The sequence below is a fragment of the Lontra canadensis genome, unplaced genomic scaffold (assembly GCF_010015895.1).
Source record: "Lontra canadensis isolate GAN:19392208 unplaced genomic scaffold, GSC_riverotter_1.0 scaffold16, whole genome shotgun sequence".
Taxonomy (NCBI): Eukaryota; Metazoa; Chordata; class Mammalia; order Carnivora; family Mustelidae; genus Lontra; species Lontra canadensis.
Genome location: NW_022631010.1, coordinates 16,028,125 through 16,049,419, shown reverse-complemented (window position 1 = coordinate 16,049,419; position 21,295 = coordinate 16,028,125). Strand labels below are relative to the sequence as shown.

The following is a 21,295-nucleotide window of genomic DNA, read 5'->3' as shown; positions in this document are numbered from 1 at the left end:
CTCCTCTATTTCTTCATTGAGTTTCTGTCAGGTTGTTCTATCCATTACTGAAAATGGGTCATTAAAATCTCCTACTACTACTGTGTTACTATTTCTCCTTTCAGTTCTGTAAATGTTTGCTTCATGTGTTTGGGTGCTCTACCATTACATGCATATATGTTTATAATGGTTATATCTTCCTGGTGAATAGATCCTATCATCATCTTTGTCTCTTGAGACATTTTCTGACTTAAAGTCTATTTTGTCTCATATAATTACAGTCATCTCTTGCTCTTTTTGTTAAATTTGCATGGAATAATTTTTTCTATCCTCTGACTTTAAGCCTGTATGTGTCCTTATATCTGAAGTATCTTGTGGACATCATGTAGTTGGATGTGGTCTTTTTTTTTTTTTTAAATCAATTCAGTCATTCTGTCTTTTAATTGGAAGGGTTTAATCCATTTATATTTAGAGTAATTACTGACTAATAAAGACTTACTGTTGCCATTTTATTGATTGTTTTATTTGTCTTGTGGTTGTTTTGTTTCTCTTTTCCCCTCTTGGTCCCTTTTTAAATTATTTATTTATTTATTTGTTATTTGATAGTGGCATGCTTTGATTCCCTTCTTATTTTCTTTTCTGCATCTTCTATACATATTTTCCTTGTAGTTACCGTGGAAATTACATAAAACATCTTCTAGTTAAAACAATCTGTTTTAAAATGATATCAATTTAGCTGCAGTCACAACACTCCTTCCTTCCCTCACTTTATGTTATCAGTGACCCAAATTATATCTTTTTATATTTTGTATTCATTAGCATTTTTAGTATAGCTATCTTTTATGCTTTATTCTTTTAAATTCTATACCAGAATTAAAAATTATTTTGGGGGGCGCCTGGCTGGCTCAGTGGGTTAAGCCTCTGCCTTCGGCTCAGGTCATGATCCCAGGGTCCTGGGATCGAGCCCCACATCGGGCTCTCTGCTCTGCAGGGAGCCTGCTTCCTCCTCTCTCTCTCTCTCTGCCTGTCTCTCTCCCTGCTTGTGATCTCTGTCTGTCAAATAAATAAATAAAATCTTTAAAAAAAATTATTTTTGTACCACTATTACAATACTACAGGATTCTGTAATTGTCTATGTATTTATCTTTACCAAAGGACTCAATATTTTTGTATATTTTTGTGTTGCTGTCTAGCATCTTTTCTTTTTTCAACTTGAGGGACTTCTGTTAACAGTTTATAAGGTAGGTCTAGTAGTGATGAGCCCCCTCAGCTTTTGCTTATCTGAGAAGGCTTTTATTCTCCATCATTATTATAGGTCAGTTTTGCCAGATAAAGTATTCTTGTTTGACAGCTGTTTCATTTCAGCATTCTGGATATATTAAATGCCCATTCCCCCGGCTTGTAATGTTTCTGCCGAGATAGCGGCTCATAAACTTATGGGAGCTTTTTTTTGCATGATGAGTCTCTTTCCTCTTGCTACTTTGAAGATTCTGTCTTTGACTTTTAATGGTTTGATTATAATCTGTCTTGCAGTGGGCCTCTTTGGGTTCATCCTAGTTGAAGTTTATTGAACTTCTTGAATTTGATTACCCATTTCCTTCCTCAGATTTGGGAAAGTTTCAGTCACTATTTCTTAAAATATGGTCTCTACCTTTTTTTCCTTCACTCTTCTACTGTGATTCCTATAATGTGTATATTGGTCCAATTGATGGTTTCCCATAAGTCTCTTCAGATTTTTTTTCACTTTTCTTCATTCTTTTTGTTCCACTCTATAATTTCAAATGGCCTGTGTTTGGGTTCATTAATTCTTTCTTGTGCTTGATTAAGTCTACTTTTGAACCCCTCTAGTGATTTTCAATTCAGTTATTGTATTCTTCAGCTCCACAGTTTTTAAAAGGAGGCTTTCTTTCTCCCTCCCTTTCTTTCTTTCTTTTCTTTTTCCTTTCTTCTTCTATCTCTTTGTTGATACTCTCATTCTATTTATGCATCCTTTTCCTGATTTTGGTTCGTTTCTTATATGTGCTTTCTTTTTTTATTTTGAGCTATTTTGAATTTTTTGTATGGTAATTTCTATATCTACATTTCTTCTGGCTTGGATTTTTTTCAATTTATTTTGTTTCTTTGATTGGGCCATATTTACCTGTTTCTTCAGGTGCTTTGTAAATTTTTGCTGTGGGTATGCATTCGAAAATATAGCCACCTCTCCATCTTTACAAATTGGCTACATAGCCTTTCACCAATCAGCATAGTTAGAGATTCTGGGGGACTCTCAAATCACTTCTGGGATGTGTGTCTTCTCTGAGCTTGAGTTTGTAATTTCCCAGTTAGAGAGATTTTTTTGGTCTTTTTCAGGAGCTTATAGTCTTTTGCTCCCTTTAGTGTCTGTTTATGATACTTCAGGTTCTCTGGTGTTATAGCAAGCTCCTAAATTCCCTTTTCTCCTCAGTGGCCCCAGGCATCTAAAGCATTCCAGTTCTGTCGGTGCTCCAAGTCAGATGAGATAGAAACCAGTCTTTTGAGCTGATTCCCAAAAGCCAGAACATTGGGTCCCAATTCCAGTCTTTTCTTTCCCTTCCAAGGGAAAAGCTACAAGCTGGACACTCTCTGCTGAGTGTGCCAAGTTTGCTGGCTTCTATCTGTGGTATACTACAAATTCTCCAGTGTTGCAACAAGTGGCTGAGCTCTTTTTTGTTCTCAGCAACCCCCTCCTCTGCCCTCACCCCACCCCCACTCCCACCCTGGAATCCAAATTACACTCATTCTTCATTAGTGCTCTGAGTCAGGCAAGACAGAAATCAGACCCATGGCTGTCCTTCCAAAAGCTGGACATTGAACCTAAGTTCCACTCTTCCCTTTCCCTCCCAAGAGAAAAGCCTTGAACTGGACTTTTTCTCCTGATCACACTGAGCTGTGCTGGCTTGGGGAAGGAACAATTGCAGGTTAAATAAAATAGCGTTTCTTACATGTTTCGGTGGATTGCTCTTTCTCTGCTTTGAGTTTCTCTGAGTTACTACTATTTCTTAACTGGTTTCTAAAGACTTTTTGGACTATATATTGTTACTAAGTCAATGTCTCTATAGGGGAAAAAGATCTGAGGCTGCCTATTCCACCATCTTGCTATGTGGTCAGACTTTCACTTTTATTCAGTATAGTTCTTCCTGTTTGAATTTTTTTTATATCTATCATATTTTTTTTTCTAATTTAAATTCCATTAGTCAACATATAGTACATCATTAGTTTTAGATGTAGTGTTCAATGATTATCATATTTTCTTTTAAAAATATGAAGGAAAATATTCAAATTTAAATTAAAAAATGTTGAAGGAAAAAAGTGTTTTCCATTACCAAAAAATGGCAAGCATATAAAAAGCATTGGTTTCTAATGTTTTTTTATTATAGTTTGTGCTAAAGGTCAGTAAATGTTAGCCTATTTTCACATGTATTATATAAAACTCCCACTATTGCCTTTTCCAAATTCTTACAGCCTAAATAAAAGTGAAAAAAGGCATTTTGTCATAAGATAAGAAATAAACCAACAATACAAATTATTATGGAGCCAACATTGAAAATATCTTTTACCAATGTAAATAAGAATAATTATGAAGTAGATGGATTTATTTAGTTTTCCTTTTCTTTTGGGCTTTAGGCATTAGGATTTTTGTCTTCTTATGGAATAGGAATGGAATACAATCAAGCCAAGGTAAGGTCATTCTATTTTTTTCTGGAACAAAACTGAATTTTTTTTTAAAAAGAGACCTATCGAATAGTCTCCTCTTTAGGTAAAAGAGCTCACTTGAGAGTGGTGGTTAAAAGCACCAGCTCAATAGTCAGAAGTTTAAGGTTAAAATACCATCAGTTTCTTAATGTCACATATTTCAGGTTTGCCATGATAGATAGGGAATATCTACTTCATAGGTTTTCTGTGATAATTAAATGAAATATCATGTTCAGTGCCTTTTCAAAGACTCCAGAACTCACTAAGCCCTCCAAAAATGTCAGCCATTTTTACAGATTAAGAGATCAAAATTTAGAATTTATTTTGGAGTAGTACAAGTTTCATTGCTAGGTTAAGAATAGAAAAGCAATGATTGGTTTGAGCTTCAAATCTAGATGGTGGATGTAGATATAGATTTTTTTTTTTTTTTAACTTTAGGCACTGATATATTACACCTTTGGAAGTGCTGGAGGAAGCATGATGTCCCAGATGATTTTGGTATGTAAATTAAATATTCTTGGGTCAAATAGGTGCATTATAAATACAGTACTGTCAGAATATTAAGAATATATATGCCTGTGTTTTAGGGGTACAGATATTTGTCAGGAATCAATGTTCTACAGAATTGTGAAGTTGCCCTAAATCATTACAAGAAGGTGGCAGATTATAGTGAGTAATTCACATAATTTATTTTAAGATAAATAGACTTGCTGAGCAATTAGAAGAATAAATCAATGCCAGTTGGTATATTTATGAAAGTATTAAAAGACTATGTTTTTAACATTTGTTATAATTCTTTTAATACAATGTAGAGTTTTCTAATTTCTTAGTAGTTACTTTTCAAAGGCTTTAAATGGATGTACTCATCTTTTATTTTTGTTAGAATACATCCCTATGTTCCTGTGCTGTACTTTCCTTCAACTGAGAATTTGAATAGAGCATCAATAAATATTAAACAGTTTTTCTAATTCTAACACTTAGAATATGGGATGGTCTGTTAAAAATTCCCAAAGAAATTGACCTAAGATACGTATGCTATCAATCTCTATCATTGCCCTTGAGAACAATTCAAGTAATCATTATTCTATTACACTATCCTTTGTCTACAAAAAATAGAGCATGAGATTAACACATGTTTTTAGAACCATTTTCAAATTCAGATGTAACATTTCATCTTACATACCACTGAACCAGGCTATATAATAGATTTTTAAATAAAAGTCTTCCAATAAGTGAATAAGATAAGGTCCATATGGTTAATTTCTGTAGTCAGAATAGTATCTAAATACACATCTTTGGTATTATTAGGATCTGAGAAAGAAAAGAGAAAAATAACTACTTTTTAATGTAACATGTTATATATAACAAGATCATTTCATATGCTTAATGAAATTGGAATTACTATATGTATTTCAATATATATTTTCAATATATTATATATTCAATATATTCATTTTCAATATATTGAAATTTCATATTAAATATGAAATATCCATATTCAATATATTCCTATATATGTGGTATATATTGAAATACATATATTTCAAACTTCATACTCTGTTAGATTTATTCAAACATATTTATCTTTATATTTATTTTCAGAGTATTCATAAGAAGTAATTAAGGAGCAATTATTATTCTTATATTGTCATTTTAATCTTGGAAAATGTTAGTGATAATAGAGGTCAGTTGTCTGCTCCTAACATCTGTCTTCTTTCCTTGAGCCAGCTTGGCCAGGCTGTTCAGGAGGTTCTGATAAAAGTTGATACAATTTTTGTAAGGATTGCAAAAAATAATGAGGTTTCTTGCACTTTTCTCAGAACCAAATAAATAAAAATCAGTAAATTTCTATCTCCTAAAGGTACATGTCCTTTTTCTATTAGTAGACCAGATCTCTGCACAATTTAAGTAGAATTGGCCCAACAGTTTTCTCTAAGTTGATTGTTATCTCCTGCAACCTTGTATAGTCTGGCTATTCTCTGGTTTGTATCTGTTCACAGTTGCTGACAAATTGGAAAAAAGTGAAGGTATTCCAGTGGAAAAAGTGAGACTAACTGAGAGACCTGAAAATCTGAGTTCTAACAGTGAGATTTTGGATTGGGACATATACCAATACTATAAATTTTTGGCAGAAAGAGGAGATGTTCAGATACAAGTAATGTATACAAACAAATCTGGATTTTTAGAACATGCAAATTACAAGGGGTTTGGTTGTCTGAGTCTTAAAAGGGTTAACAATGCTCTATCCTGAAAGTGAACAAGAAGAGACATCCGCTCCTCTTTTCTTGTTCCCTGCTACTTACAGCTTCTATAGCCTAAGGAAAGAGCCACCTGTCATAGTAATGGCAATTTTTTCTTTTGCATTTACTCCTAGAAATTTTACTTGTAAAAAACCTAGATATTACATTTAGGAAAAAAGCACCATCCCGTGTGGAGTTGAACATGAATAAACTCTTAACCAGCATTCAGAAGTGTTATGTCTTTGAGAATGGGAATGGGACAGCATTTGTGTGACATTTTGAGAGCTAAGAGTAAAGGCTGCTAGGCTTATGTTTCCAGGAGTTGCTGTACACTAGCAGGCCAGCTTCCTGCCACTGAGGAAGCCAGATGCCCAGCATCAATCAATTACCCAATAAAAGATACAGCCTAGAATGCTTTCTTCTGCTTCTTTTTTAGACATGCCAACTGCATCATACTGAAACAGTGTACTATAATAAAATCACCAAGTAAATGTTTTCTTCATTTTTTTCACCCTTTTTATTCATTTATTTTTCAAATTGTGGTATAATTGACTTATTTTCTTCATTCACATTAATACTATTACTAAATAATTTTCAAAATTTTTCATTTCTAGGTATCTCTTGGACAGTTACATCTAATTGGGAGGAAAGGTCTGGATCAGGATTACTATGTAAGTCAGTCTCAGGATTCAGTCATGTGGGGTAGGGAGGTGAGTGGTGAAGGAGAATGGGGTGAGGGAGGCAAAGAGAGAGGATGGGGGCATGAAAAAGTTGCTGGGGGAGAGCCCATTGCTACACCCTTGGTCAGATCAGATTTCTAGCTTTTGAGGAAGAACGAAGTTCACTAGAGGAAGTTCTTTTCCTACCTACCTCTAAATACTAAGGAGTAGAGGGGGTCCAGGGAGCATTTGGGTCCTGAAAGAGCATTTGGGTCCAGGGAGTTTCCATGTTCCCCTTGAACCTAGCCTCTTTCCTCCCTAACTGGGGTGAGGTGAAGTAGATATCCTCACCTGCCAGCCTTGGACACACCCATTCCCCAAAAGCCAGCTGTGGAGACTCCACCTGGGAGTTTCTTGCTAAGGGTCAGACTGCCTAAAATATAATTAGAAATATTATTAAACATCTTTATAAATTTGCAAAGCTTCTTTCAGTCATTTTGCTTAACCTTACCTTATCCCAGTGAGGTTAGAAGACTAATTAACAATTCAGATTTATAGTGGAGGAAAGAGCAAATAAGCTTGACCTATACAAGATCTCAGTAAGATACCAGAGCCAGGGGATAAGGTCTCATCTAGAGTCTAACTATGGTTTCAAGGCGATTGATCTCCCCAGATATGAGGAAGAGTAACTGGGATTCTTTATAAAAGATGGTTTTGCAGTCCCTGTCATTTTATAGGAGCCACGTGCTCACTGTCTCCAAGGAACACATACCCTATTTCAACATAGTCCCAAAGGCTAAGCAATAGAAATAACTACTTTAATAAGAGTACATAAAAAATTACATAAAAGAGTAATCTGTTGTTACTATTCATTTCACTTTATATTGTTTTTGTGAGTGTAACTTGTGTTTTATATGAGATAGAGTACACGGTGGCTAAATATCAAAGTTAATTTCATAAAATATGATAAAACAGGTAGCAATTGAAATAAGCACACGCATCTTAAGACAGCCCAACTGAAGGCCTTCAGATTTTATTAATCCTCATCTGAACCAAGGTTCTAGCTTCTTTGATGGGACATTCTAGATTCACAATATTCCTCCTGTGTCATATTTCAGCCTGCAATGAGTTTCTTATGTTAAATAACAGATGCGTAAACTGGGAAGAATTACCTATTTTCCATAAGCATGAATTCTGTTGGGTATGAAGGCACCCAAACCTCAGCTGTAGGGAATACCCATCAATCTTTACAGAGTACATAAAAGCTCTACAAAGCTAAATACTCCAGGGCAGCTCCAGCCATTGTGAACACCAGAAGGAAGCTGCCTCCAGAGGAGAATGAAGTATAATCCCAGGGCTGAGTGAAGGATTCTGGTGTTGTAGTGGCAATAGCCAGACACTTGGGCAACACCAAGGAGCCCAGTCAGGCTCTCCGGCAGGCTCATTCACAGAGGTTTTATTATCTCTATCTTACAGATGAGGATCTGATTCTGGAGGGATGAAGTAAATTGTTTCAAGTATCACAGCTGAGTAGCAATGTTGTTAAGAATCAGAATGTGAAACTTGGGATTCAGCATTCTTCCGTCAAAACTTACTTCCTTTTAACCTGGGGGTTGTGGCAGTAGGGGAGATAGTATACAGCCTCTAAAATCTAGTTTCCTCATTTATAAAACAAAGAGAAGGAATGATGTAATTGGGTTTCTTTAGCTCTAATTTTCAAGTGGTCGGCTTGGGCTCCGTGCTTCCCATCCAGACATTGCCAAAAGTCTGGTTCAATTCCAGAACCATCAGCGAGTTTCAGGCACGTGCCGGGGGGTTGTCCTTCCAGCTTTCCTTAACCTAATAAACCCAAACCTGCATGGAGGGTTCCAGTCAAGGTTTCAAACCTTAAGACTGATTATGTATGGGTTAGTTTAGGCTGCATCCTAAACCACTCCCCAAATTATATGGCTTAAAACAACCACCAGTTATTTAATTCATGATTTTACCAGGTCAGCAGTTTTGGCCGGGCTCAAGTGAGTAATTCTTCTGGTCCAGCCAGGCTCAACCAATCTTGACTAGATTTGTTCATGCATCTGTAGAGTATTGGCCAGGGTTGACTGGTTTGTGATGACCTCATCTGTGAGTTCTCTCCATATGCTCCCTGTTTTTAGCCAGCTATGCCCATGCTTTTCACATGGCAGCCCAGGATTCTAAGAAGACAAGCACAAAAGTCTCTTAAGGCCAAGAGCTGGAATTCACAAATCACTTCTACCACATTCTTTTGGCCAAAGCAATTTACAAGGCCAGCCAACATTGAAGGGAGAGGAAAAAGGACTTCCCTTAATAGGCACAACTGCAAAGTATTGTGGTCATTGCACCTTACCACAGCTTAGCTGTACCAGGATCAACTTGAAGTGGCATGGGAGTGAGAGAAATTAAAAGGATAAACCCAATTTCTGAAAGGCTGTTACTATAGCTCTTCCCATGGCTGGCCTCTCATCTTCCAAGACTTACCTCCTTAGAGAGGACTTTCTTGATCAACTCTACTCTCCACCACTTATCCTATCACAGTTTTTGTTTTCCTTTTCCCATATCACCCCCTGAATTATATTGATCTTGTTTGCTGTCTCCCCACAGTGGAATGTAAGCTCTTGTCTGTCTTGCTCATTCCTATGTATCCTATACTCTGATAGTACATATTAGGTACTTGGTATTTTGTGAATGAATGAATGAATGAATGAATGATAGCATTGTAAACATTATATGTTGGTCCTCAGTCTGAGAACCACCACTTGAGCCAGTATACTAATGCTTCAATCCACTGAAGAAAATTATTAATGTAAGGTTCTTTATAATTGTAAGTAATGCCCAGTTTACTGCCCAGCAAAGTATTAAAATACCAGGAAATAACTAGTTGTTTTTTTTTTCCCCCTCCTCACTGTTTGATTAAATTAATCTCTCTCCTGAGTTGTCACTATAGGTAACATTTTCACCTCTCCCTCCCCCACTACCAAATTCTTAATTACTGAAAAATATTGTGTATGCAATCCTTGATTACATTATCTTGAATTTCTACACATACCTTTTAATGTAATTTGCATTCCTAAATTTATACAGGCTCAGAATGAATTGGATTAGGAAAGCTGGGTATTTGGGTGCATATTATTAAAGTGGATAGGGCATAATTAAATTAAACCTAGCAGAGGCATAATATCAGATATGTAAGGGCAACTGCTTTGTCTACTCTAACACCCTTAAAAAGACAAGAGCTACTATCATCCCTTTTCAGATTGATTTACATATTTTGAGATAAAAGAAGTATTCATAAATTTTTTTTAAATAATACATTTTCTTGGCATTTCATTCTAGAGGAAATATTACAAACTGATTAAACCTAGGGATTTTCTTGAACCAGTGAAAAATTATGCTCGTTGTAAGAACGTATGTGTTTAAATAATAAAATTTCACTTCACATATGCCTGGGACATACTATATTTCATCCTATCTAAGGTCCCATCAATTATAAGTTCTTTATGTTCTATTGAGAAAGAAAAACATTGCCAATATAAATCATATGATGCTGTTGATAATAAGAAGTGTCCTGATTAAAGTGTGTGTGGGGGTTACATCCTAGAATCAGTAAAACATGACAGTAGGTACTCAGTAAGTATTTGAAGGAAGGATGGATGTGTCTTAGTCTGTTTTAGCTGCTGTAACAAAAATACCATAGTCTGGGTGTCTGATAAACAACAGAAACTTATTTCTCACATTTTGGAGGCTAGAAGTTTGAGATCAGAGTGCCAGCATGGTTGGATAGGGCCCTCTTCTAATTTATGGACTTCTCATTGTATCCTCACATAACAGAAAGAAAGAGCTAGTTCTCTAAGGCCTCTTTTATAAAGGCGCTAATCCCATTCATGAAGGCTTGGTGCCAGTCATCTTCCAAAGGCCCACCTCCTAATACCATCACCTTGGGTATCAGGCCTTCAAAATTTGAATTTGAAAGCACACAAATATCCAGACCACAGTAGATGGATGGATGGATGGATGAGTAGACACATGGATGGGTAGATGGATGGATTGATGGATAGATGGATACTTAACTCTTTCAGAGCAAGGACTCATCAAAGTAGATTGCATGATACTTTTAACTTTAACATAATGTTTAGTAAATGTTCATACAATTAAAGCAATAGCACTAAAGGCAGGTTAATTTAAAGACAAGTGAAAGAGAACTGAAATGCTAAGTAAGCCATGAGAGTGGAAGGGTGTAGAAGGGGAAATTAGAGAAAGCTTCAATTCCTTTGGTCTTTATGGGATCATTATATTGAAAGATGGGGAAGACTCCGAGGTTCTTATTTTCTTCTGATTCTTATTTGCTTATTTTCTTTCAACAGTTCAAATATAGCTTCTCAGAGTGACAATTTTTTCCCAGAATTTTCTATTGCCAAATATTTTGAGAGCCAAATTCTGAAACTGGACAGTGAAAATTATTTCACAGATCATAGTATGAAAGTTATAAGGGGTTATAAAGCTTAAAATCCAGTTCTCTTGTTTTAGAGATTTATAAACTTACGCCTTCATCCACTCCCTCATGCATTCATTCCAGAAATGTTTCCCAAGTGCCTCATATACAGTAGATACTATGATAAGTTCGGACATTTAAATCTACGGGTGCATGCCACGATAGTCACCTATATGTATATTTGTGTCTTGGCTCAGTGGAGGCATTCGTAAGAAATACCTTTATTTTCTGTGTTAATGGGGTCTGATAAATGTGATTAGTAAATCATGCATTTGATTTGTTTACTGATAGATGATTGATAAATCATACATTGCTACAATTTCCCCCTATCCAACTGACACTTAGGTTATTCCCAGACATTTTGGACAGTATTTGTTGTTTCAAGATTCCCTTATGCTCATAAATTTCCAATGGCTTCTTTTTTCTATCATATAAAATAGAAGTCTTGGCCTAGTATTCAGAATTGTTATAATAAGGCCCCATCATATTCTTGCAAGTCCTAACTTTTAGATATTCTGCTTCAACCATACTGAAGTAATTACTATTTCCTAGACGTATGTTGGACATTTCTATCTCTATTACTTGCTCATGTTATTCCTCCAGCCTATGATGCCCTCTGCACTGGTGAATCCTGTCCATCTTTTATAAGACCTTTGCCATTTGAGTCCTCTTTCTTGACAATGTGAAGGCAGAGTACTAAGTGCATGGAAATTGGAATCATGCTACTAATGTGACTCTGGTACCCGCTGCTTGACTTTGAGTGTCACAAAATTGGCTCAAATATTAATAGTACCTTCCTTCTAGTGATGTTGTGAAGATTAGGTAAGACAAAGCTTGTAAAACACATATGTATAATTCTGTTATTCCATACCTCTCTCATTCTTTTTGGGGTTCCTTTTATCCCAACTATCACTTACTGTCATTGCTACTTGCATATATGCCTTTCTTCTCAGCAGTATTGGTAGGGAAAAAATGTAGGGATGGTGTTTTTTTATTCCTCTGTGACTCACCTATAATAACAAGCTACCATAGACCATAAACCATATACATGCCATATACATAGCACTTTCAATCAAGTTTCTGAAAAAATAAATGAAGACTAGGAGAGATGGATGGATGCATGGGTGTATGGTGTAGTGAGATGCAGTACTGGTGGCCTTTATATTTAGTTGTGTCCACAAAGCAGACTGACTTTAATAACAAGGGTGTGGCTCCCAAATAAATTGGCAGTATTTCTGGAGTAAATTTACATATAAAAGAACTACTCATGTTTCTTCCTTACACCTCCTCTTCTCTTTGAGAAGGAGCAGATCCTTGCCCATCAACTTAGTCAAAGCTTTTTAAAGAGCAGAAGAGTTGTGTCCTAAAAAGACACTTCAGAGAGTGTCTTCATTTCTCATTCCTGCAGAGGATTTCTGTTAATGCTTCACGTGGTTTCTGAGAACTTCTGAGGGGTCACAATGAGGCCTAGGGAATAGGGTAACAAGGGTCAGGTCGGCCCTTATATGAGCTAAACTGAGCATTTCATTCAATGTTCTGACCTAAAGAGAATCAGAGGCTGGCTGGTGTCCTTTGTTTTTGATTTAGAAAGAATAGGGCTGAAGTTTACCTCTGTAAAAAGACCTGGTCTCAGCAGGCGGCCTGGTGTGCCTTGTTTCACTCACTCTGCCTTAGAAACATTAGGAAGCTACATATCCAATTCTACCAAACTATACAAACTGTCTTATAAAATAAGTACATAGTATCAACATCAAGGCATACTTTTTCAAAATAATAGACTATGTGGTTGTAGAGCTGGGATCCATCTGTCCTCCACAAAGCCACATGCCCATCATGCCTTTCCACATGCAAGAAACAAGCCCTCACATTTTAAAATTATTTTTAAAATAAACTCTTCAGGTTTGTTTGAAATAGCATTTGAAATAGTGCCTTAAAAAGTGTAGGCATTTCATAGATTTTTTAAAAAATGCATGTTAAATGAAATAAAGTTTGGTTTGAAAAGACATTTCACAGGGTATGTATGTGACTATCGATAATACTGTTCCTTTTCTCTCCAGAAAGCATTATACTACTTCTTAAAGGCAGCAAAGGCTGGGAGTGCAAATGCCATGGCATTTATAGGAAAGGTACATGCTTCATCTTGATTGGTATTTTTTCATTTCTTAAAAATCTTAAGAAACTAATGGTACCAGTGAACTGAACCCAGTATAGCACGACAGATGTCTCTCATGGAAGCAGCTGACCAAGGCATTCCACTCCAGACTGAGGATAGTATACTTGAGATAACCATTTGAGAAAAAGCCCCATACAACAGCAGCCTCTATCTGGGGCACCAAAGGTAGCCTTGAAATTGCACCTGGCCCAGGGCTCCTGGGCTGAGTGTAGTTCAGAGACCCCTACCACCCCCATGACCCTCTGCTCTGCCATGTAACAAGACATCTGGGTCAGTTGAACATCTAACTAGTATAGGATTCCACCCAATAAGGTGCCTCCTTCCTACACCGTGGGAATGAGAACCAGCTCTAGGCTGACCAAAATCCATCCTTGGGCCCCTATCAAGGGAGGATCCTCCTCAGATGCTGAGCAACTTTTGTGGACAATTCCTTTAAAGAGGCACTTTTTTTTTTCCTCTCCTTCAAAGACCACTGACTCCCCCAAGTGCTGCCCTTGGCTCCCTGCGGCCAATTTGCATTAGTAACCATGGGGACAAATGCGCCACTTTTCAAAGTGCTACAAACAAATTGAGATGAAAGGAAGTGTGAGAAAACACCAACAGGGTCCATTTCTTTGCCCTCCAGCAAGGTCACTCCCGAATGTATGCAAGAGATTATTTCTTTAGTTTTTTCCTTTCTTAAAATTGAAGTGAAATTCAAATAACATAAAATTCACCATAGTCTATCATTCAGTGGCATTTACTGCATTCACAATGTTGTGCAGTTATCACATCTATGTAGCTCCAAAACATTTTTTAATCACCTGCAGATTCCATAGTTATTACATGCTCTTTTTGTTTGTTTGTTTGTTTGTTTGTTTAGATGTATTTAGAAGGGAATGCTGCAGCACCACAAAATAATGCTACTGCCTTCAAATACTTTTCCATGGCAGCCAGTAAGGTATGTCTTCAGCACATTTCTGTAAGTACAGAAAAATATTTGGCTTTTGTTACATGCAGACTGATGTCGAAGAATTGATTCCAAAGCTTCATGTTCAGCTAATGAGCCTGGGAGTTTTGTGTCCTGGAGAAGAAGAATATCACTGACAATAAAATATGGCATTGGGATAGGGGGAGACGTCGCTTGTCTTCTTGGTAAATAAAAAATGGCAGTGTCATATGCTGTTCTAGCAGGAGGCCAGACAAATCTCAGCTTTCCCTCCCCTGTGCAGCAGGTGAGGCCATTTAGCCCAGGAAATGGGAAATAAAAAGGACAAGGACAGAGGAAGGGAAAACTCAAAGAATGTCTGCAGTAAGTTCAGGGCAAAGACAAATAAGAAATGCCCAGTTTTTTCCAGTTCGATCTCTGCCAGAGGCCAGAATCTCCCCTGGCCCAAGAGGAGATCATCAGACAGGGACCAGGACAAGATGGTTGAGAGCATGGTTCTGGGGGCAGAATCCATGGTTTAAATGCCAGCCCTGCAGCATACTGTCTGTGTGACCATGGGCAAGTTACTTAACCTCTCTGTGCCTCGATTTCCCCATCTGTCAAATGGGCATATAAGTTTGCCCCATATTGTTGTTGCCAGGATTTAATGGGTTAATATTTATGGGCCTCATCTTGCAAAGTCCTGAAATCAGTGCCTAGCTTACAGTAGACAGGGTGTGTCAACTATTATCTTTTGCAGTTTGGGGCCAGTGAGGTGGCGTGAACTTCAAAGCATATCCAAGGCAGAAGTGATTGGACCGTGAGGGAATATAAAAAATGGAATAACATGGCTCCTGCCTTGAAAATTTTTGTCTTGATTCCTGGGCTCAGTGAGCCTGGCATCTGTCTGATAAAACTTAGCAGACTACTCTGAATCCCTTCAGTGCATTAAGAACATCCTCATTGCAACACCCATCAGCCTAATGTTGGGGAATGGCCCTGATAAACTTCCTAACCCCGCACAGTAGGAAGCACCGTGTAGTCTTACAACCCCATACTGCAACACTGGGAATAAAGATGTGCTCAAATCGGGGAATATTTTCAACCTCTCTCAGCATTTAAAAGCCCACACGCTGCTTTAGGAGCCTATTTATAAATGACTAGCACCTCGGAGCTGCTGCTATTGTGGTGTAAATTACTGAGAAGGCTGGTACTCGGCTCCTCTCCCTTGTAATTTGTATGAAATTTTTGCTCAGCAGGCTAGTTATCTGGAGTACCATTAGATTAGGATGACAAGGGAAAGCAGACTGAAAAAGAGGTGGGCTAATGTAACAGGAAGGTCTCTTGTAATCTGCCAAATAATGCTGAATTTGTCAGCCCAAAGGAATAATGCCAGGAAGTTGGGTGTGTAAATTAACCCAGCTCCCAAGCTATTCAGGGCTGTGTAACCAGCAGGGATCTGAGCTACTTGTGTTCTAAACCTGAGCTACCTTTCTTTACAGAGAAAATCTGAAATTATCTTTATGGTAATTATTCTGAATGGCATCAGGGGGACATGACCATATATTCCTTTATCATCACCTGGATGGTTTATTAGATTTCTCACTTGGGGTCACTACCAAAGTACAGGGTTTCTGTCTTCCACTCTGCATATCCATACAAATACACACACAAACGCATCTTTTTACATTTGTTTTTAAGGCATATCAGTACCAGGATGCAAAACTACAGTCTTTATGTTTACTCAGAAACATGAGCAGTTATCCTGTTGGGTCCATATTGGACCATATGCTTCTACTTTTCTCTTTAAAAAAGAAAAAGATTTTATTTATTTATTTGTCAGATAGAGAGAGCACAAGCAAGGGGAGTGACAGGCAAAGGGAGAGGCAGGCCCCAAGCCTGATGAGGGACTCCATCCAGGACCCTGGGATCATGACTTGAGCTGAAGGCAGACACCTAACGAACTGAGCCACCCAGGCGTCCCCTTCTGCTTTTCTCTTTCACACCTCTGAACACATCAGGCCCATCCTCGTCTCCACACTTTTGTCATCTTCCTTCCTTCCCCAAACTTCCCATTCTGAATCCCACCCATCCCGCAGAAGAGAGCTCAATCCTCTCTCCTTCTGCAAACCCACCTCTACCCACCTTGGTTCATATAATTTTCCCTTTTCTGCACTTGCCCCACATTCAGTCTCTGTACTGCTGGAACTTCAATGCTTCTACCTTGTGCCTTCTCTCCTAGTGTCTGGAGACCATGTCTCCTCAACTAGGAGGACAGTAGTCTTAGTACATAGTAGAGGTTCATCAAATACTTGACAAATAAGTGACTGCTCTCTCAGTTCACGTCCATTAACCTAAGCAAGAGCACTGAGCCCTAAAGTGGAAATTATATATGGGGGATTGCCTATACATATGCTTCGTTTGGCCCAGAAGGTGTTTCAGAAATCAGGCAATCTCACATGGTGACAGATGGTAGCTACACTTGTGGTGAGCATAACATAATGCATACAGAGTTGTCAAATCACTATCCTATACACCTGAAACTAATGGAACACCATGTGTCAACTATACTGAAGTAACAAAGATTAGGAAATCTCATATAAAAGTCTGGACATCCAGCTTTCCTTAGAAAATGGAAAGAGCTGACCGTATGAGGCTGCCATTCCATGTCACACCGGTGGCCTGGAGCAGAAAGCAGAGCAGACAAGGCAGGAACTCTCTCCTTTTCCTCAGTCCCTGTCACTCTATCACCCAGATCAGTGTACTTCTTACATTACCTTAATCGTTCCTGGAGGTATATTTGAGTTGGCTACTCCTGACCTGAAAGTTACAAATAAGCCCTCTGGTCCTTAAACAGTCGGTGAATCAAAAGTCAGAACCCATCCCTTATTTCCTCCCTTCCTTCTTCCCTCTTCTCAGTTCCTTTCCCTTCCATTTTTCTCAATACCTAAAATGAGGATAGTTAGAAGACAGACTCACTAGACTTAACCACATCCATCACAGCAGGCCTTACTATCTCCAGACCAGACTATCCCAAGCATCCTAGGACCACAGGTAGATGTAGTCGGGACAAGCGGGAAGAAGAGAGCAGTTGTGTTACAGCTCTTTTAAATACAGCTGGACCATCCTTAAGAATTCTTACAATAGCTGGCCCTTTGATATGCAGAAGCTCAAACTTTGGAGTTTTGAAATTATTTTTCAATGATGCCTTTTCTAGTGATGTGCTATTCTTGTGTCACTGAGAGGTACTCTGGTTGCATCCACAATAACTCCATTTAGGAGGTAAGAAGAAATCTGGAGAGCTTTCAATCAAAATTTGAGTTCCTGAGGAAATGCTATAAATCTGTAAAGCAAACCTACAAATCTGCTGAATGACAGCCAAGTGGCCAAATGTACCTCCTCATTCAATCACAAAAGGGTGAAATGCATGATGGGAGACCAAAAGAAAAGTGAGTTTCCTGGTTAGGGAAGTCACTTTCAAGGTTCACTCTTTATCCTGGATTGATATGCTAAATACCAATATTTTTGAACATGTGTTAAATGCTAAAACATGCTAAAAACTCCCTTCCTTAGACTCTTTAGAATACTAATTAGAAAAAAAAGGTAATTAATTTTGCATCAAGTGCAAAAGAAGACACTGATGATATTATAAGCAGTCAAATTTGAATAAAGAAGTACCAATGATTGAAATTCACAGATTCTCTAAAATGTTATTTGGCCATTTATATCAACCTCCTTTGACCAAAGCAGGTAACAAGTGTCTGGATAGACTTTTCCCTTCTGGAAAAGCTCCCACACATCCTTCAAAACCAAGTTCAAATGTCAACCACCTTTAACAACTCAATCCTCTCAGTCCCTAGCCTCATCTAGGCAGTTGAGTATCCCTCTTCTAGGTGTCCACAGCATTTCTGAATCTGATTCTACTATGGGACTTACCACATTTGACATGGCTATTTAGGAGGCACTATAGTTGATTGGAGTCCACAAGCCTGTGAACTCTCTGAGGCAGGGATCATTGTTCATCTTTCAACTTTCACCTCCTACCCCAGTCCGACACCTATTACAGAGTCACACACAAAGCAAGCACTAAATAAATGAAGGATGAAAGAATGGAAAAAAGAGTTGACTTTTGTTTCCCTCTTTTCTAGTCAAAGGGGGTTATGAAGGTTTGAAAGGAGAAACTAGAGAGAGACAGAATAACTTACCAACTGCCTGATTAACTTGCCTTGATTTAATCCGCTATTGGGTGCATTTTAAATATTTGAAGTGATTTTTGTCATAGTTTTTCTTATCATGAATTGTTCTGGGACTTTACTTGGATTTTTAAAACTGTTCCAGGGCAATGCAATTGGTCTTCATGGGCTTGGTCTTCTTTACTTTTATGGGAAAGGAGTTCCTGTGGTAAGTTAAATAATTTCTCTCTCTTTTCAACGTATTTCTAGCAATTTATAAGGTAAAATTCATAATCGTTGACTAACTTAAAGGAATTAGTCTCTAATACCTGGTTTGCCAAACTATCATATTTGACACTAGAAAATAATTCAGTGGAATATTTGCCAAAAGAGACATAAAACAAATTTGTGACAAGAATAACAACCCTAATTATATCTTAGAATTATAGATTCTAAGTAACCTTAAAAATCAAACAACCCCTGAGGATTTTTTCTGATAGAGAACTTGAGTTTCTTAGTGTAACCTCTCTCTTTTGAGTGACCCTCCCCCAATATCTAACAAAACCTACTGTCAGGGTAGGAAAATACATAATTTACAGTGAAAATGAGATAATTATTTCCTAATAGAATCTAACATAATAATGAAATAAAATGCATAACACTTTGATACTATTTTAATTAGCCTAAATCACATAAAGCACTACCTATCCTTTTTTTTTTTTTAAGTGGAAGGCAATTGTTACCATGGAGTTATACATACACCTTTGAGTAATAGAATGTAATTATCTTGCAGAATTATGCTGAAGCACTTAAATACTTTCAGAGAGCTGCAGAGAAAGGATGGCCCAATGCACAGTTTCAATTAGGCTTCATGTACTACTGTAAGTGCTACAAATATGGCTGCTGTACCAAGAATGACAAATGCATTATTATTTCTACTCCTTGTTTTTGTTACAAAGATCAAATTGTTGGAGTGATTGGTTTAGACAGAATACTGAGGCAGCATTATGAGGATGCATTTGAAGAATTAAAGAAAGGACACCAATTGAGGGAGGAGGCAAGGAGGTACATTGAGGAAACTCACTTTTGAAAAGGTTGAGTTTGAGGTGCCTTGTGATAGCAAACGTGCATACCCAAAAGCAGGTATGAAACTCACCAGAAGGGTCAGACTTGGAGAGAGGATTTGGGAGGCATCAATGTAGAGGAGTTAGTTAAAAGTAGCTGAGAGTGCAAAAAGAAAAGAGAGAGCATGAGAGGAACAGTGGGCCATGGTCAGAAATCTGGTGGTCCTCAGTGCTATATTGAAAAGAATGGGCAGAGAAAGAATAGTCATGAAAAGACTGAAAAGACATGGTCATGGGAAAAGTGATCTTAAGGAACCATAGCATGGTACTTTCAAGAAAGAATAAATGAATGGACCTCCCTGTGAAATGCAATGAGAATCCTGCTTCTTCAGAACAAAAACAAAACAAAAAAAAAGAAAGAAAGATAAAGAAAAGAGAAAAGAAAAGTAAAAGCTAAGAATCAATGGGACTTTTCAATATAGAGAATATTTGTGTAGTCATTGGACTGGTTGGGGTAGAAGCCAGATATGATGGAATGAGGTATAAATGGAAGGTGAGAAAGTAGATGGATAAAAATATTCTTAGAAGTTGTGTGCCTTTAAATGGAAGAAAAGAGATGGAACAGTGGCATGAGGGGGATCAAGAACCAAGAGGGAGTTCTTTTTAAGGTGATGAGAGACCTGGGTATAATTTTTGGCAAAAAAAGAGCCAGCCAATGGAGATGGTTAATGTATCTTGGGAGTGGTGTGATAATTGATGAAGAAATTCTAGAAAAAGTTGAGTGACATTAGGATCTGAATGCACCCAGGTCAGTGGAGGCCTCCTTAGTTTTAATAAAGAGGAGGGATTTCTCACCCTCAAAGATTGGAGAGTTGAAAGAAAGGATGGTGCAGATATAAATCTGGAGGGAGGGAGAGAGAGGCAAGTGAGAAAAGACAATGTAAGAATTTCCTTGGGTGCCTGGGTGACTCAGTCAATTTGACTTTGGCTTAGGTCATGATCCCAGAGTCCTGGAATCAAGCCCCACATGGGGCTCCCTGCTTAGCCAGGAGTCTGCTTCTTCCTCTCCCTCTCCCTCTGCCCCTCTTCCCTGCTCATGCTCACTCTCCTTTTCTCTCACACACAAATAAATAAATAAAATATTTTTTAAAAAAGAAAATTTCCTCAATGAACTAGGCACCACCAAGTTGTCTTCTGAGAACAAAGGTAAAGTGATTGGGGTAGGATGTCTCAGAAAGCCATGAAAGTTTGTAATACTCTGTGGGGATTGAGAGAGGGAGTGCCCTAGATGAGTACCAAGATATCTGAACATACCCGAGTATCTCCACTAAGTCCTTCATTTCAGAGGCAGGGCTAGGGCAGCAGGAGTTTGCATCATCAGCAGGCATTTTCCACAGTAGCCCAGGATGATGGCCTGTTTTATATTGTTTTGGGTGATTGCCAAAATGGCCTTGTTCTTCTAGCTCATTCCAGGTCCCAGGCCCAGGATCAGGATCTCTCAGATTCCTCAAGCTTCTAGAATAAGAGTAATAGCAATGGCTAATATTTATTAAGTCTTTATGTGTGTCTACTCATTTGGTCCTCTCAACATGTCTAGGGGATATCCTACAGTTTATAGATAAGCAAACTGAGGCACATCACAGGTCCAACAGCTTGCCCAAGATCACATGGTTAGTGAAGCTGGCATTCAAACCCAAGTGATTTGCCTCCAGAGTCTTTGCTCTTAGTGGCACTGCTTCTAAAGGTTATGAAATGTTGAGAGCTGGAAGACAAGTTAAGGACCATCTAGTGAAAGCCTCTCCTTTTACAAATGAAGTTCCTAGAGGGTGCCCAACTCACAAAAAGTAATGAGAGAGCCAGGACAAGCTGCTAAGAGCATG

The 21,295-nt window shown here is 37.9% G+C and overlaps 1 protein-coding gene across 5 annotated transcripts in view; it reads left to right on the top strand.

Moving 5' to 3' along the window:
• SEL1L2 (SEL1L2 adaptor subunit of ERAD E3 ligase) overlaps nt 1–21,295 on the top strand; it is a 105,265-nt gene that overhangs the window by 68,048 nt on the left and 15,922 nt on the right. For 4 of the 5 annotated variants that reach the window (XM_032859208.1, XM_032859207.1, XM_032859206.1 and 1 more), the window contains 9 exons: nt 3,625–3,678; nt 4,132–4,191; nt 4,281–4,362; nt 5,694–5,848; nt 6,548–6,604; nt 13,157–13,225; nt 14,135–14,212; nt 18,518–18,580; nt 19,145–19,232. In XM_032859208.1, the coding sequence (XP_032715099.1) occupies nt 3,625–3,678; nt 4,132–4,191; nt 4,281–4,362; nt 5,694–5,848; nt 6,548–6,604; nt 13,157–13,225; nt 14,135–14,212; nt 18,518–18,580; nt 19,145–19,232 (706 nt within the window). The remainder of the gene's footprint in view (nt 1–3,624; nt 3,679–4,131; nt 4,192–4,280; nt 4,363–5,693; nt 5,849–6,547; nt 6,605–13,156; nt 13,226–14,134; nt 14,213–18,517; nt 18,581–19,144; nt 19,233–21,295) is intronic. The other variant, XM_032859209.1, reaches the window with a different exon arrangement.